Below are 17002 nucleotides of genomic sequence, written 5' to 3'. Positions count from 1 at the left end.
AATGTCTAACTTTCCGAGTCACAAAAGTCCCACTTCTATTTGACCTCCTATTTTTTTTATAAAACCAGTGCCCCTATAAACACCCCCACTAGAGACTTAAACCTACATCAAAACATAAACAAAACTAGTTGGAGGGATAAGTTCTCAACATAGCATATTACAAAGACATAGGCATGTTACAAAGACATGTCGCTGAAGCATTTCTTCCCAGGCCTCTGCTGAAAACTGGCTTTGTCCCAAGTCGGACTTTCCCAGTAAACAAACGTTAAAATAATGCAGAAAACAACAACCACAAACCTTTGCCAGAACTCAGGTCCACAAAAACTGATAATGTATAAAACACCAAACAAACAAATGGACCCAAGAATAGCCAAATGCTCCAGTGATCTAAAATTCATATTTATTACAGGTACATAAGTGCTTTTGCAGTTTAACTGCTTCTTCAGATATAATTCAAATAACAGAAATGCTCATTAAATATTCTAACTTTACAAGACAATTAATCACATGACTTTACTCAAACCATTCTTAAACAGATACATGCATAAATACATCCCTATAGCAAATCCATATATAATTACTATATTCATGAAGATAACACTATTTCAGAAATATATAAATATGTATATATGTAAAATATATATATATATATATATATATATATATATATATATATATATATATATATAAGAACGTATATAAAAACTTTCTAGTATTAAACTAATAATGCATAAAAAACACTACTCTATAAAGATTCATTCAAACTATTTTACTACCACATACATATAATAGTTTCACTATACTATCAAAATAAAATATTAAAAAATCAACATTCACCTACACAAAGGTCTTGCTTTTAATTTTCATCTAATAGGAACCCTATCATTTAGGCCATGTCCATGGTCACCCCTGAGACTAATAATCCATTTCTCTTCTAACTGTTCTGTTAAATTTCTGATACCCCCCCCCCAACACTTTCTGAAATCCTACCTTTTGCCATGAACATAAAAACATGCGTACTATCTGTATTCTGGATGTGTTTAGACAGTGCACTAACATTACTTTTCTTGTTAATCTGATAATTGTGTTCCTTTATTCTGTCCTTCAAAGCTCTATCTGTCTTTTCTATATAAAATTTTGAACAAACTATGCAATGTCAAATAAATAATATGGACAGAATTACAGGTAGCATAAACATTAAATGTATATATCCTACCCTGATCTGGATGTGAAAAGGTGCTGCTTTCATCTATATATTTACAGCCTGCACACTGACCACATGGAAGAGTGCATCTAATGCCATTATCAACAACCTTATTATATGTATATGGTAGTAAAATAGTTTGACATTTCTGTTATTTGAATTACATCTGAAGAAGCAGTTAAACTGCAAAAACCCTTATGTACCTGAAAGAAATATGAATTTTAGAGCAGCATTGGATCATTCAGCTATTCTTGGGTCCATTTGTTTGTTTGGTGTTTTATAAATGTTAAAGTAAAATATAAAATAAAATAAAATAAAATATTAACAGTCTATGGAATCTGCCACTACAGGTCAAACTAAGTACTACTTTGGCTACCTTTAAGGCTAGTGTTGATGACTGGATGGGTAAAACAAATGTACACCAGGCTTGTTATTTAAGTCCCCACTCTAAATGGGAAGCAAGCAATAATAACTACTTGACAAGGGTAGCAAGAACTTTTAAGTTTGTCTCCCTAAAAGTGTACATGTCTAGGAATGTTATGGTCCCCATGACCATTTGCCAGTAAAATTACTATGTTCCTAAAACGTGCTATCTGCCCATACATTTGATACACAGCTAAGCAGCGGTAAGAGAAGAAGCTAGAATCTGTGTGAGCAATTGTAAACTCGCATACCACAAACATTGCAATTAAGTGTGGATATAACAGTTAATAACTCACAAATAAACCAAACATTTCATCAGGCATACCTATTATTTGAGCCTCATATGATTAACTATTATACAATGCTTTAAAAAAATGAAAACAAGCACATTGAAGGTAAAACAAATGATTTACCATCTGTTTTTCCATCCCTCCAGTGAGGTATAGAGACCTGCTCCAGTCTCCCTCCCTTGTGATTTTTGGTAGGCCTCTGTTTCTGGCTTTGATTTATGGCTGCCATAACAGAACTGTCTGTGGAAAGTGGACTACTGGGTTGGAGCCGCTGAGATGAAAGATACCCTCTACCTGGGGAAAAAAAAAACAAAACAAAAGCTTTAGCATTCACTGATTATTTATTGCAGTAAACTATTTTGTTTGGGTTTAGTTGAACTCACAGTGAATTACATGTTTGTGTTTATCTATGTGCAGTTCACGGATAGATATGCTAATTACTGTGAAACACTTTTACAACACAGGATTCCAAAACAGCCTTCCTTTTTAAATAATGCAAATATCATTTTAAGAAAGCATTAATTTATGCAATCTCATTCTATTTAAAATAATGTATTATCAAATTGCGTTTCTAGATACAGTCAATATTTTTTTACCTGTTCTTCCAATATGTGTTATATATATCAAGAAATATCAGTTTCACTTTATGTAAAAATAAAAAAAATGCTGAATAGTTTGATATCTTATCTGTTTAAGTTACTTTTCTGTAATAGTAACCAATATATCATTTCACAAAAAGTCAGAAATACTAGGAAAATGTCATCAAATATATGATGGCAATTGTAATGAACCGCTCTCCTTGTCACTGATGAAGAAATGCTTACTTAATGTCTTTCAATTACTTTTCTTAACACCATATGCTGGAATTTTACAAGAAGTGGATACAACATGCTCGAAAGTTTTTTTAGGCAAGACATTTTTTTAAAAAAGTAATGAAGCCACATGCTATACAGACAAATGCTGTCAATACGATTTATATACCATTACTAAATTATTTTAGCAAAAAAGAAAAATGGACCTCATAATAGTAGTATACTGAGATTTGTTGTACATTTACTGGTTCTGTAACAGTGACAGGTGTCAAAGTCAAAAAGAGCAAAAATGAAGTAGAATTGAACCCCAGTTTTGAGTGTGAACAGAGGACCCTATCCTCTGTGTTAGAGGCTTTCTACCACCATACTTCAATAATCTACTCCAGGGCTATCTCTTTATTAAAGGGTTATTTACCTTATTCAAAAAGTGTGCAATTATACATTCAATGATGGTTACATTTCTGACTTCACAGCCACTGTATACTACCACATCAAGTCAAAACATTTTTCAGAAAGCAAAGCTATTGGTCCCAGATAAGAAATAAATATGTGGGGAAAAAAGTTGCTAATAAAACAGGACAAATTCCAATACTACCAGTCTGCCCTAGACTCCTCACAACACAGCCCCAAACAATTCTGGTCCTCCATAAACTCCATCCTCCACCCAGGTAAAGTCAGTACCCCTCTTCCTAACATCCCTCACTCCTCAGAAAATATTGCTACCTCATTCAACACACACTTCACCCAAACCATACTATCACTAGCTAAACAACACAACCACCCTCCCCTCCAACCCACACCTTCAACTAGTAATCTCCCCACTGCCTTCTCTTTTTCTCCTGTACCTACCTCCAACATAAAAAAACTCTTAACTAAACTTAAACCCACCAAATTAGCAGCAGACAACCTCCCAAGTGAATACCTACAAATCGCAGCTGATGCTCTGGCCTACCCAGTATCCATCTTGATTAACCGATCTCTGTCAGAAAGTTACGTTCCCACACTGTGGAAAGTATCACATATAATCCCCCTCCACAAAGGCAGACCATCCGCAGAACTAACCAATTACCGCCCCATAGCTATTCTCTCTCCACTCTCCAAAATACTAGAGAGATGCATACACTCTCAGGTCTCAGACTACCTACTTACTAACAACCTCCTTTCCAGTACTCAGCATGGTTTCCGACCAAACCATAGCACCACCACTGCCTTACTCTCCTTTACTAACACTATCCTTCAGCATAAAAACAATGGCTATCTCTCCTCTGCTACTTTCCTAGACCTATCTAAAGCATTTGACATGGTCCCACACAAACAACTTATCTCTGTCCTCAATAACCTATCCTTCTCACAATCAGTCACCAACTGGTTTCAGAGTTACCTGTCTGACCGCCAACAATCCATTGTATGGCAGAATGACATATCTCCCCAACTACCTGTCTCCATAGGGGTTCCCCAAGGATCCATCCTTGCACCCCTACTCTTCTGTGTTTACACCAATAATCTAGCCTCTGCCACCAAACATGGCACACTCATACAATACCTAGATGACTTGACCATCATCTGCTCAGCCCAGTCCCTACCCAAACTGCAAAAAGTCACACAGGAAGCCTTTTCCTCTGTTGAAACATGGTTATCCGATGCCCAATTAATACTCAACCCAAACAAAACTAAACTACTCATCTTCCAACCCACCAAACATACTCAAAACAACTCTCACTTTAACATCACAGCAAAAGACAACACCACTATATACCCAACTGAACACACCAAATTGCTAGGAGTGGAAATAGACAATAAACTAAAATTTGACATTCACATATCCGTGACCATAAAAAATGTCCACAAAAAACTAGGAGCGTTATACAGAAATAAGCAATTTCTCACCAAAGCAGCAAAGATTTCAATAGCAAATTCCCACCTTATCTCCACCCTACCTTATGCCTCTCCAATATATACCAACCTAAGGCAATGTGATCTAAACAAGCTAGACACCTGCTACAACAAAATCGCCAAATTCGCCACAGGGGCATCTTACCGTAGTCACCACTGTCTCTCACTTGCTGAACTGGGCTGGCTTGAACTCCCTCACCTCCTTCAGTGGTATCAACTCTCACTCGCCCACAAACTAGTAAACCATCCACTAAATGTCCCATCCCTCCAGAATCTATTCCAACCCTATCGCACCACCAGACCACTAAGATCCAGCAACAAAAATCACTTGCAGATCACTAAAGCCAATAACTCTGCTGGTGAAGCACTATTCTCTTGTGCCATAGCCAAATTATGGAACTCACTCCCACCCACAATTACCTCCGTACCATCATGCAGCCACTTCAAAACATTACTAAAAGCGCACCTAAAAACATGCTGACTATGCCCTTGCAACTCCCACTCTAATATCATCCATCCCATCCAACCACTACCTTTCTCTCCACTCGACTAACTGCCTTGATTATAGCAAGCTCAGATGCTCATAAGCCTAGTACTTATTATACAGCAGGAACTTCTCATTGCAACATTTGTTAATGTCTGTTATGTACTTCACAGATAAAGATTCTAGTTGTCTACTGATGTACTATGTTCTTCATCTGTAAATATGTTGTAAGTAATTGCTATGTTAAATTGTTAATCGCTATGTAATCCAATGTAACTACTGTCTGTTTATTTTATTGTGGAGCTTTTCTCCCTGGGCCTCCGCTGAAAATGGACCTACGACCAGTCGGGACACTCCCGGTCAACAAATTTAAATAAATAAATAAATAAATACACAGCTGCAAAAGCAAGCGGTAAAACCTATGTGAGCTGCAAGATCCAGGACTCTGAATCCTTTTCATGTTGTCCTAATATTTTATTAAGATACAAATAATGCAATAATACTGTACAGTGCCTTTAACTAAGCAAAACTTCCAGTATTCTGTAGGATTCCTTGCTAATGCTAACTGGGATGGTCAACAGCAACATTTGTATTAGCAAAGATGGCCAATTACACAGAAATTTCCTTTCTTAATGGTGATGTGAATTATGAGACTGTGCAGAAATGGAGGAAGCATGTGCTTATAGCACCCCCCCACACCCACACACACACACACACACACATACACAGATACAGTAAGTATGATTTGTTTAATTTATTCTGTTGACCTTCTCAGTGTGCTTATAGCAAATATTCACTGTTTTGGTCCAGGTGATTCTTTCAGTTATATGGGAATTTGATTGCATAAGTAAAAACAAATGAAAGGAGAGATTTCTATCACTTTATCTAGTAAAATAGTTACAACATACAAGTTTCAGCTTAATCTGCAAGAAGTACTTGTACATATTTCTGTAGCATGCTATGAAATGTGATTTCAAGCAAATCACTTTGCAGTTTTATCATTAAGACCTAATTATTGCACTGCCAATATTTATAGGAGTTACACCACTGATTGTGGATCCATACCAAGTCTCTGATGCCTGTTGTTATGAATTACTATTATTTAATGAAAAAAATTGTTCAAAACAGAACTCAATAAGTTGATAAAATAAACAATTAAGAAAGGTAAAACTACACCCAACAGCCGTAAGACCTGGCCTTGTAAAGTGCATCCAGCTACTTCTTCACAACTCATTAATCACTGGATTTTAGTGTAAGGGGGATTATCTCGTGTATTAGCCTCCACTAACAAATATGCAGCTTAGACATTTGTATATTATGACACCTGTGTGCATTGTACAGTACGTAAGCTCCTTACAATTCATATCTGTTCTGTGAAGCAGATTTTGATGATTACCATTTTAAACAAAAACTATTTCAAAATAGCATTCAGCAAGTTTTGGAAACAAATATTTTTGATGGAGCAGATTCCTTCTTATTATTAATAATTCTAAGGCTGTTGCAGTTTAAAGGAAGGGATTTTTCCCTTTTCATTGAGCTCAAGAAATTAATGTGCACTTTCTTATCTTCTGTGTTCTTTTATGTTAATAATAAATATAATATCTGCTGTGGACAACTTTTCTGCTGTAAAAAATGTAATTTCATTTACAAAAAATAATGTTTTGCAATAAGGCATAATTTCTATATGAAATTGTTAGATGATAGAATAATTTGGACAGTTTAAAAAGGATTGCTAATGCTAGTAGATAATAGGAACTAAAAGTATAGTTGAATCAATGCTTATTTAATCTTATTACCAATCTTATTACAATGTGCATCCAAATGCAAACCACCAATGCACTCACTACAGATATTTTTGACAGATACTTAGAATTAGGCATTTTAATTGTAATAAATGACTTTTTTAGTAACCCTGTTAACATGCTATCATGACTTAGGTTCATAGGTTGGTACTGGGCTATCTGCCCGAAGGCATATACTAGCCCAGCCACGTTGTGCGGTATTCACCGCCCCTTTAGTAGTTCCCTAGACCCTTGTACTAGCAGCTAGTGCCCTTGGCCCCTATCTAGTAGTGCTGTTGGTGTGATCCCCAGTGCAAACTTTCTGTTACCCATCCACTCATCAAGGTTCCTCTTGAAGAGTGATAGTGAGGGGCTCTGTCTTATGTAGATCGGGACCCTGTTCCATAGTAAGGGAAGTCTCTGCAAAGGGAATCTATCCCTCCAGCATGTTCTATTCATTGTTGTGTTGAGGTTTATATCCCTAGAGCATGTAGCTCGAGTAGATTTGGTTTTGCTAAAATGGAGCATGTTCAACAATTCTCGGTTGGACATGGCTCTGTACGTTTGACAGAGATCGCCTCTGAGAAAGCGGTATGCAACAGAGAACAGTCTTAGCTTTTTCAGTCGTGCTGCATAGGGCAACTGTTTGAGTCCAGTAATCCTCTTGGTTAGGTACCTCTGTGGTCTCTCCAGCTGCTGGAGATGTCTAGCCAGGTACATTCCAATTTGTGCATTGTACTCAATAATGGGTCTGATGAGGGAAGAGTAGAGGGGCACCATTACATCCTTAGATCTTGATGCAAACCCTTTTGTGATCAGATGGGTCACATAGAAGGATTTTCTAACCACTTTGGCAACATGGTTATCAAAGGAAAGCTGACTATCTACTTGGGTCCCTAGATCCCTTATTTCTTCTTCAGATTTCAGGGGATTACCTCCTATGTTGTAGTTTGCGGGTACTCTGTTTTTTCCAAAGGGGATTACTACGCATTTTTTTGCATTTAGCTTGAGACCATGGCTTTAACACCATGCATCAGTCTCATTTAGGCCCTTCTGGAGGATCTCCATGTCAGCCGGAGACTCTATTATAGCACCCAGTTTGCAGTCGTCCGCAAACTTAGTCAGCCACAGCCCTTCCGTGCTTGCCTGTACTTCTGAGAAGTATATGCCAAACAGGAGGGGCCCCAGGACAGAGCCCTGAGGCACACCACTCGTTACTGGTCTGGATTCGGACATAGATCCCACTACTCTTACTTTATGGGATCTGTCTGAGAGCCAGTTTTCGATCCATCTTGTGACGTAATGGTTTATGCCCAGGCTGGTGAGCTTATCAATAATACCTGAATGGGGAATGGTGTCAAATGCTTTAGCAAAATCAAGGTAAGCCGTGTGTACCTCCTTTCCCTTATCTATAGCCTGAGTAACTGTCTCAAAGAAATCTACCAGGTTCAGGAGGCATGATCTGCCCTTGACAAAGCAGAACTGTGTGGGGTCCAGCGACTGGAGGTTCCCAATCTCTCCATTTATGAGTTCCATAATGATTTGCTCCATAGCCTTACAGATCAGACTGGTCAGGCTTATTGGTCGGTAGTTCCCAGAGTCAGTTGTGGCCCCACCCTTGTGTAGCAAGACCACCGTTGCCGTGCGCCATTCTATGGGCACATATCCTGTGGAGAGGCTGAGACTGAACAGGGTATTAAGATGCGGGGTTAATTCCTTTTGGAGCTCGCGTATGACACAGCCTGGGACACCATCTGGTCCCAAGGAGGCAGCGTTTTTAGCTTTAGATAGAGCCTTGTTAACCAACGTATCAGTAATAATTGGACTTACACAATCCCCTGGAATGGTAATAGGCCCTGTAGGTGGTGAGTGGGGGGGGGGGGATTTGCACTGAACCTGTCAGCCAAGATGTTGGCAATGTCAGTGGGGTCAGTGTATTTTGTTCCATTTTGTACTAGCTCAGAACAGACCTGAGCGTTGCCATTTAGGTTTCTGACGTAGCCATAGAAGGCCTTATGGTTATCCTTGGCATCCTTGGCAACTTTCTTTTCAAAATTAGCTTTAGTTGACTTGATGAGGGCCCTCAATGTCTTACTAATGCTGATCAGGGATGATTTTTCTACTTGAGATTTGGCCTTTTCTTGTATAAGTCTCCTCCTTTTATTGTAAAGTTTGCTTATGGCCGGGGTGCACCAGACTGGTTTCTTCTTGCTTGAGGAAGGAGTCTTGCTTCTCCTTTAATTGAATCAGATCATATTTGTTATGATGCACAATATTCCTGAGTTTTATCTAAAGACTGCAGGTAGATGCTGTTAATCAGTGATATGAAATATTAATGGTAAAGAGTGGGGATTCTGAATGGACTACCACTAATCATACTTCAGACAACAGTATGGATTCCTTAAGGCTTGCTTGTAAGAGATTGGATCAAGCAGAGATTTGCTCTCCTTTTATTTCTGTGTTTAGACTTTATAGATCTGTATGAATAGCTCTTGTGGGAGGTCAAGAGGTATAGAAACAACTACGTAAATAAGAGGGAGCACCAAAGGATGCCCCATGCTAATGTGCCCTTTGACAAAAAAACCTCAAAAGAAATTACTACCCTCAGCATTGCCTAACTCTGTGATCCTACTGCCCAGCAAACCCTCACTTTATAACTAAAGGAAGCTAATGGCAGTACTAATAGTCATCACCTGGGAGTCTTGGAGGTGCCATCACTGGAGGTAATATCACCTGACAAATATTTAGCTGAGGTGAATTAATGGATATATGCATAAATTATATCCCTTGCCACATGAAACTGTTCTGTATGCCTGCACAAAGAAAAAGTACATTGATTTGTGAAAAGTTATAACACCTGTCAGTAAAATATTCCCCTGATTATAGAATTTCTCTGCTATTTTCTATGCAGCTCATTTACTGCCGAGTGGGTACACAAATCTTATGTGTCACACTACAGTTCTTTAACTCTTTTACATACCACAGTGCAGCTTGTATGCAGTATAATGATTATGTACTGTAGGCCTTAGCATTACTAGTATATCTGGACTAAAAAACTCAGTTTATGTTAGTAGTCACCTGCTTTGCATCATGCATGTAAAGAGATTTGCCGCAGATGGTTATTTGCGCAATTTGGAAGCGAGACATAACTAATCTGACTTTAAGTGGGGCAGGCTGTTAGTTTCCAAGCTAATATCATTAACAGAAATGTTACAAACCTGTTCTTGTCAGACTGGTCCCATCACATTTAAAACCAGCCTTACCTGCTGCTGTAAGCACAGCTTGTGCAAAGCTTCCATTAGTAAAGATGGAATCATTGGAAGAGCTAACTATGCTAGATATATTGCTAGAAAATTTCCGATCCTCATCAGATGCTGAGCCCCAGGCATTCACCATTGAACCTTGAAAACAAAGGCAGGAGGACCTGATGAATATAAATCCATGTTTCAAAGCTTGCCATCAGATTCTTCTTACCAAGATTAATTCCTGATTTTCAGCAGACTTCTTTTAGTCACATGATAACAAAATGAATAAATAAAAATAAAGACATATTTAATTGTAAGGATGGAAAAAAAACAGACCTGGTCAAGGAAGTAAAAGACTACATTCATATAAAACAGTGTTCAGTTTTGTACCATAGTCATCAAACATATTAAAAGCACCAGATAGTTACTGAAAGAAAAGCCTACAGACCTGTACATTGCTATATCACTTGTCCATTACAAATTTTTCCTTTCTGTTATACATCTAGCAGTACATCAGTGTTATTAGTAACAGTCCATTAGTTAGTATAAATATAACAGATGATATGTAGAGTCTATATGGCCTCACAGCAAGAGGTTCTCCCGTTCGATTCTCGGCTGGAGCGCCTTCTGTGTAGAATCTGCATGTCCTCCCTGCAGTCGAGTGGCGTTTAAAAGACATACGTAGAATGGGTGTGCCTTCGTTGAAGGTTGGGTGTCGAGCTGGCACCTCGGCACCCGTAAAAAATATACTGCCAATCATTAGCGGACCGGAGTTCCGCTGTGGCAACCTCTAACCGGGAAAAGCCGAAAGAAGAAGAACAAACATTTAATGAAAAATCTCTAAATTTAGTTTAGTTACTGTTAGCTGATATAGATGTGCAGGTATTAGTGCAAATTTATCAACTTATGTATCTATCTACCATTTAGTTTGTGTAGACCTGTACATGTGTATGTATTTATGTATACACACACACACACACACACACACACACATATATATATATATATATATATATATATATATATATATATATATATATATATTTACATAAAATCATCATCACAGGCCTGCTTTTCAACTGTCCCCATCTCACTCTGTCCACTGCCAGTCTCCTACCTTGTTGACAGTCATACTTGACTATCACAGGGTTTTTCTCACTTTGACTGTCGCAGGTCTTTTCTCACACAATCCATCCATCTCGTTGGTAAATATTCTTGTTTCCTCTTGCCTTCTTACAGTTCCTCCAAAATCTTCTCCACCAAATCCTCTTCTGCTTTTATGCACACATGCCCAAACCATAGCAGTCTTGTCTCGATTACTTTTTCCGTAATTAGAGATACTCTGACTTCTACTCTGATGTCATCATGTCTTATGTGCCCTACAGATTTCATCCCAACACTCATCTCAGGCATTTTATGCCCATCACATCTAGTGTCCTCAGCTGCTCTACTATTACTTTCCATCCCTTTATTATTAACTGAACTTCCTGTTCAGACACTAATCTGTCCCCTCCAAACTGCTAATATATTCCATCACCAGAATGAACAACAATGGGTTCAAGGCTGAACCCTGATGCACACCCACTGCCACTGTGATCACCTCTGTGATTATGAACACTGTTAGTGCTTGTGCCTTTGGGTCCTTGTACATAGCTTGCATTAATTCTACCAATGTGTCTGTGACTTTACAGCACTGCCCAAATCTGCTTTCTTGAGACCTTGTCATATGATTCTCCAAGTCTGAGAATGTCCAGTTGGACTCTTTCTTCATGTCTAGCTTCTTCTCCACTGGGTTAGTCATGCTGCATCTTGTTCTGAATCTGAACTGTTTATCTCCCATCCTGCTTTGTACTACTCTGTGTATTTATTTAGTAATCACCCTCTCTAGAACTTTCATGCAGTGTGACAGGAGTTTGATGCCCCTGTACTGCCTAAATTTGTGAATATTCTCTTTATTCTTGTACACTGGCACTAATATGCTTATTCTTCAGTCATCTGGGCTACACCTTTCACTACACACTGATAGCAGTACCTCCAGAAAGCATGCTCCCTCTAACGCACCCAATACCTTGTTCATATCTGCTTTAACTATGTCTGAGCTTGCCATTTTCCCTGGCTTCATTTTTCTTAAGTGCTGCTCTTACTTCTTCTAGGGTGGAGTCTTCTTCCTCCTTCAGTGCAGGCTGTGAATAGGGCAGTACAATGTCTGTGGGGTTCTTCCTCATTCCGACGCTTCTGGGAGTACTCATTCCATCTGTCTTTGCTGACCGTTATGAATGATGTCTGCTGACCTCTGAACTGACCTTATTTTGGAGAAATATTCCTATTTTCAGACCTGATTTATCCTCACATACTATGTACCTATGTTTGCAGGTATGTCCCTATTTTCAGGCTTCCTGAAGCAAAAATAAATGACCTCGTGTGTTAAAATTTTGCAGTCTAGTTCATTAATGTCTAAAGATTTTACACTGTCTCCTTGATAATCCACTAACATTTTCCCCTCATTTTTGTCTTCTGTTTTTTTTTTTTTATGTGCTTCTGAGTACTATCCCATATTCTCAGTGGAAGCAAGAAGAGTTATTTATTATTTGCTGTTCAATTCGATTCACTTTCCAGAAGCTTGCAGAGTGCATCTGATGCCTTGCTGTTTGCCATTGCAACAGTTCTCTTAGCCTTTTTGTTAGCCATCTGGTATTCTTTCTTAACCTTGCCCAAATTATTTATCTCCAACTTCTTTCCTGCACTTCGTCTTTCTTTTCATAACTTCCTAGACTTCTGCATTCCACAACGACCTTTTCTTATGTACCTTATTTCTATACCTGGCTTGGCTGCATACCTTTCCTATAGTTTTCACATATGCTGCTTTCAGATACTGCCATTTTCCTTCCACTCCACCTACCTCCTCTTCTTCTTCAAGTGTAAGGTGATTTGCCATACAGAAATCTTGAATGGCTTCTCCTTTCTTGTTTATATTACCCCACCCAGCCAATCAGCATATCCTGTTTTATGTGTCGCAATATTACAATTCCAGTCCCACATTATCAACACCAACCCATGTTGTCCTGCTTTATATAATAGTTCTCTCACATGCTGCCTGAGTGCACTCCTTTTTCCAATATCATAACCCTGCTATGAGGCATAGACAAAGATTATGAGTACTGCCCTACCTCTATGCTGCATTTTGATTGCCATGAGTCCGTCAATAATTCTGATAACATCCCTCATTCTCTTCAGAAGACTCTCCTTCACCACAGTTCCCACACCATTTTGAATCTGTCCTGCTCATGAGTAGCAGATCCTGGATCCCAAATTGCCTTGCTGTACTGCCTTTCTACATTATCTACTGGATACACGGCATGTCTAGCCTCCTCTTACGATCACATCATCCACTTCCAAGCAGCATCCTATCAGTGAACCTACATTCAATGCAGTAATTTTTAGTTCATGATTAGCAGGTTAATTGGTTTTAAGTCAAGTTTTCACTCAGCAGAGCTATCCTAGGTAACCCAGGCTGGGTAAATGGACACCAGCTATAGTTTAATTGCCCAGGGATGTTGGGCTTTATGGCAGGCACACAATGGACCATAGAAAGACACCTTGGCATGGGTTTCTGGCATAGGTCAGGTCCTCAACCCACTTATCCTTGGCACATATTCAAGCCCATTTTTGGTGGCATTAATCAACATGATCACCTAAAGCCTAGTCTTACACCCTCAAGTGTTTAGTTCTGACACAGCACACAATCTGTGATCCATGTTCTCCTGTCTAGAGGATACTACACACCACAGTTGATGACAAATGTGGTTGGACTGTACGGCTGCTACTCACAACTCCATTCAATTTCAGGGGGATCTGAAGTGGAAGCATCTCAGCATGTATTATTTTTTAGGAGGGAGGGAAGAACCTCAAAGAGGCATACTGAAAATGTGCACATACTACACAGGCATTGGATCAAACCCTGTAACTTGCACTCTGTAGGCAAAGACTTTGGCCATAGATGGATTAGACAGATAGGTAGACAGACTGACAGAAAGACAGACAAAATAACTGATGACTGTATGAGCAACGGTTGTTCTGTCGAGTTTCTTTAGTCAACATATCAGGTGGTGACAGGTTCTGAGATGAATGTAACAACAGGGATTGGAAATATGTCCATTCCCTGTTATTGTGCAGTCTTTGAGTTTGTCATATATAAATTACAAGGAGTATGGGAGGGGTGACATCCCCTCCTACAAAAATGATAATTTGTATGCTTCATTTTTATTTGTTTGAGCAAGTGTGTTGCAGTGTTGGCAATTTCAGAAATTATTACTATCATTATTATTTTTTTTTTGATAAAAGGCACTTCAATATTTTCCTGAAGGGATTACTTTAGGTACACACACACACACACACACACACACACACACACACGTATATATGTGTGTGTGAGTCTGCATGTATCCTTAACCCCAAAAAAACAAAAATGCTACTATTTACCCCCACCCGCAGAACCTCCCCACTTAACTTTACTATTACTTCAAATGATGGAACTATAATATCTCCGGAACCAACCACCAAACTACTCGGGGTACTAATAGATAACAACTTGTCCTTTGAACCTCACATTAATAACACCATAAAAATAGTAAACAAGAAACTAGGTTCCCTCTATAGAATAAAACCCTTTCTTACACCTCCAGCCAGGGTTACTATTGCTCGTACCCACCTCATCTCTACCTTGCTCTATGCCTCCCCAATCTATACCAAAATATGTAGAAGTAATCTGAGTAAACTTACATCCTCCTACAACAATATTGCCAGATTTGCAGCTGGGTCCTCCTATAGAACTCATCACTGTATCAATCTGAATCAGTTAGGATGGTTAGAGCTGCCAAATTTAATACTTTTCAATCAATTAATAGTAGCCCATAAGATCCTGTATTTACCTCAAAATACACCCATACTTACATCCCTAGTCATCCCCTATAATAACCTCAAGACCTTACGCTCAGCTAATAACCTACTTGTACAAATATCAAAATCCAACAACTTAGCTGGTGACACCTTGTTCTCCAATACAGTAGGTAAAGCCTGGAACATCCTCCCAAGCCAGCTAACCTCAATATCCTCTGTCAGCTTGCTTAAAAGCAAGCTTAAACCCTACCTCAAATCACACTGGCTATGCCCCTGTGTTAACCCAGACTAAGTACCTAACTATTAACTAGACAACCACAATTCCTAGCCTATCATGATCTTGTGTTGTCTCACTAATTTTTAGTGAGCTTAACCTTCCTTAGGATTTTTTCTCATGTAAATAAGTATATACAGTGGAATGATCAAACACCTTCATATAGTATCACAACCTATGTGTTAAATAACACTAGAAATCCATCCTTGTTTGCTGTTCTTCTATACTTTATCTATTGATCTCTAGTGTTTTTCTTTCTAGGTTTTTGTGAGACCTCAGTATGTCTTATCATAAATTACTAGGTGTATCTAATTTTGTAATATGTTACAAAGATTTGTACTACACCATTTCTAATACAAATGTATTAGTCTTATTCATCTATTCTTAGATAAATTTTTCCTTTTTCCTACTGAAATATAACATATATAATCTTAGGCTTGTACTATAATTGTTAAAACTTATGTACCAAATTATACTGTTATTGTCTTTGTCTTGACCTTTTATGTTGTTGTAATTTGTGGAGCTTTTCTCCCCGGGCCTCCACTGAAAATGGACATATATCCAGCTGGACTAGCCCGGTCAACAAATGTAAAATAAAATAAAAAATAAAAATAAATGTATACATCAGACATAGGTATGGATATAGTTAAGAAGTAGCTACAGAGAAAGTGTATATGTGAGGCAGAGGAACGCAGACAGGTATTAAAACACTGACACTACGTTCTTTTTCATTCAAAAAACACATAATATTTCTAATATCTTGGCAGACAATGACACTGTAAAAGTTTCACAGCCATTGAAATGACAACAGACCTCAGTTCCTTTGGATGAACCAAACCTTGAAGATCTTTAAGTGTACTAAAGCAACTGCTCAATATCCATGTCAAGCATAAATAAAACAAAATATAACAAAAAATGAAAGCAATAAAATTTGCTTGGTTTGTCAAACTTATTCAAAAAATGGACTGCATGCAAGCAGATTCTAGACAATAAAGAAGCTATAGGATCAAGAAACAAACAAGAAAGGTGGCGTGGAAATGGGTCCTTTTGAAAATTCAACATTTAGGCATCACAGTGCATCTATTTATATTAGCTGAAAAGTGAGACATTAAACTGTAGTGTCAGCTATGTTACAGAACATAACACTCTTTTAAAGAAAATGACAAATGACATAGGAAATGTGCCATTCATTAAACAAAACTCTCTGAGACATTCTCTGCAGTACAGTCCTCAAACTTTATCAGCAGATGTATACATCTGGCCCAAATGCAATTCCAAAATACATACTTTCTGTGTAAGTGACCACGTACAATGAGAGCAGGCTGAAAGTGGGTATTTTGGAATTAGGGCAGACTTACACTGACAGCAATTTTTTTGAAATATGACCAGTTGTCTCACGTCCTTCAAATCACCTCACGTGAAATGCATCTTAATACTTGAAAATGAGTCCATAATGTTTAAGCTGAAAAATCTGCGTCTAAGTTGTGAAGCAGAAGTACATGTAGCTAGCTCAACTACTGCCCACCCTTCTGCTCAGTACATGTAGCTAGCTCAACTACTGCCCACCCTCCTGCTCAGTACATGTAGCTAGCTCAACTACTGCCCACCCTCCTGCTCAGTACATGTAGCTAGCTCAACTACTGCCCACCCTCCTGCTCAGTACATGTAGCTAGCTCAACTACTGCCCACCCTCCTGCTCA

General features: G+C 38.4%; 1 protein-coding gene across 18 annotated transcripts in view; it reads right to left on the bottom strand.

The window, feature by feature from the left end:
* ROBO2 (roundabout guidance receptor 2) overlaps positions 1–17002 on the bottom strand; it is a 1870921-nt gene that overhangs the window by 48224 nt on the left and 1805695 nt on the right. For 10 of the 18 annotated variants that reach the window (XM_044072438.1, XM_044072435.1, XM_044072436.1 and 7 more), the window contains one exon: positions 2041–2211. In XM_044072438.1, coding sequence (XP_043928373.1) covers positions 2041–2211 — 171 coding nt within the window. Of the gene's footprint in view, positions 1–2040; positions 2212–10150; positions 10289–17002 lie in introns of all 18 variants that reach the window. The other 8 variants (XM_044072440.1, XM_044072432.1, XM_044072427.1 and 5 more) reach the window with 1 other exon arrangement.

Source organism: Protopterus annectens, chromosome 5.part0 (assembly GCF_019279795.1).
Source record: "Protopterus annectens isolate FY-2018-M chromosome 5.part0, PAN1.0, whole genome shotgun sequence".
NCBI lineage: Eukaryota > Metazoa > Chordata > Ceratodontiformes > Protopteridae > Protopterus > Protopterus annectens.
Note: the sequence above shows the minus strand (reverse complement) of the source record. Positions and strands in the feature narration are given on the sequence as shown.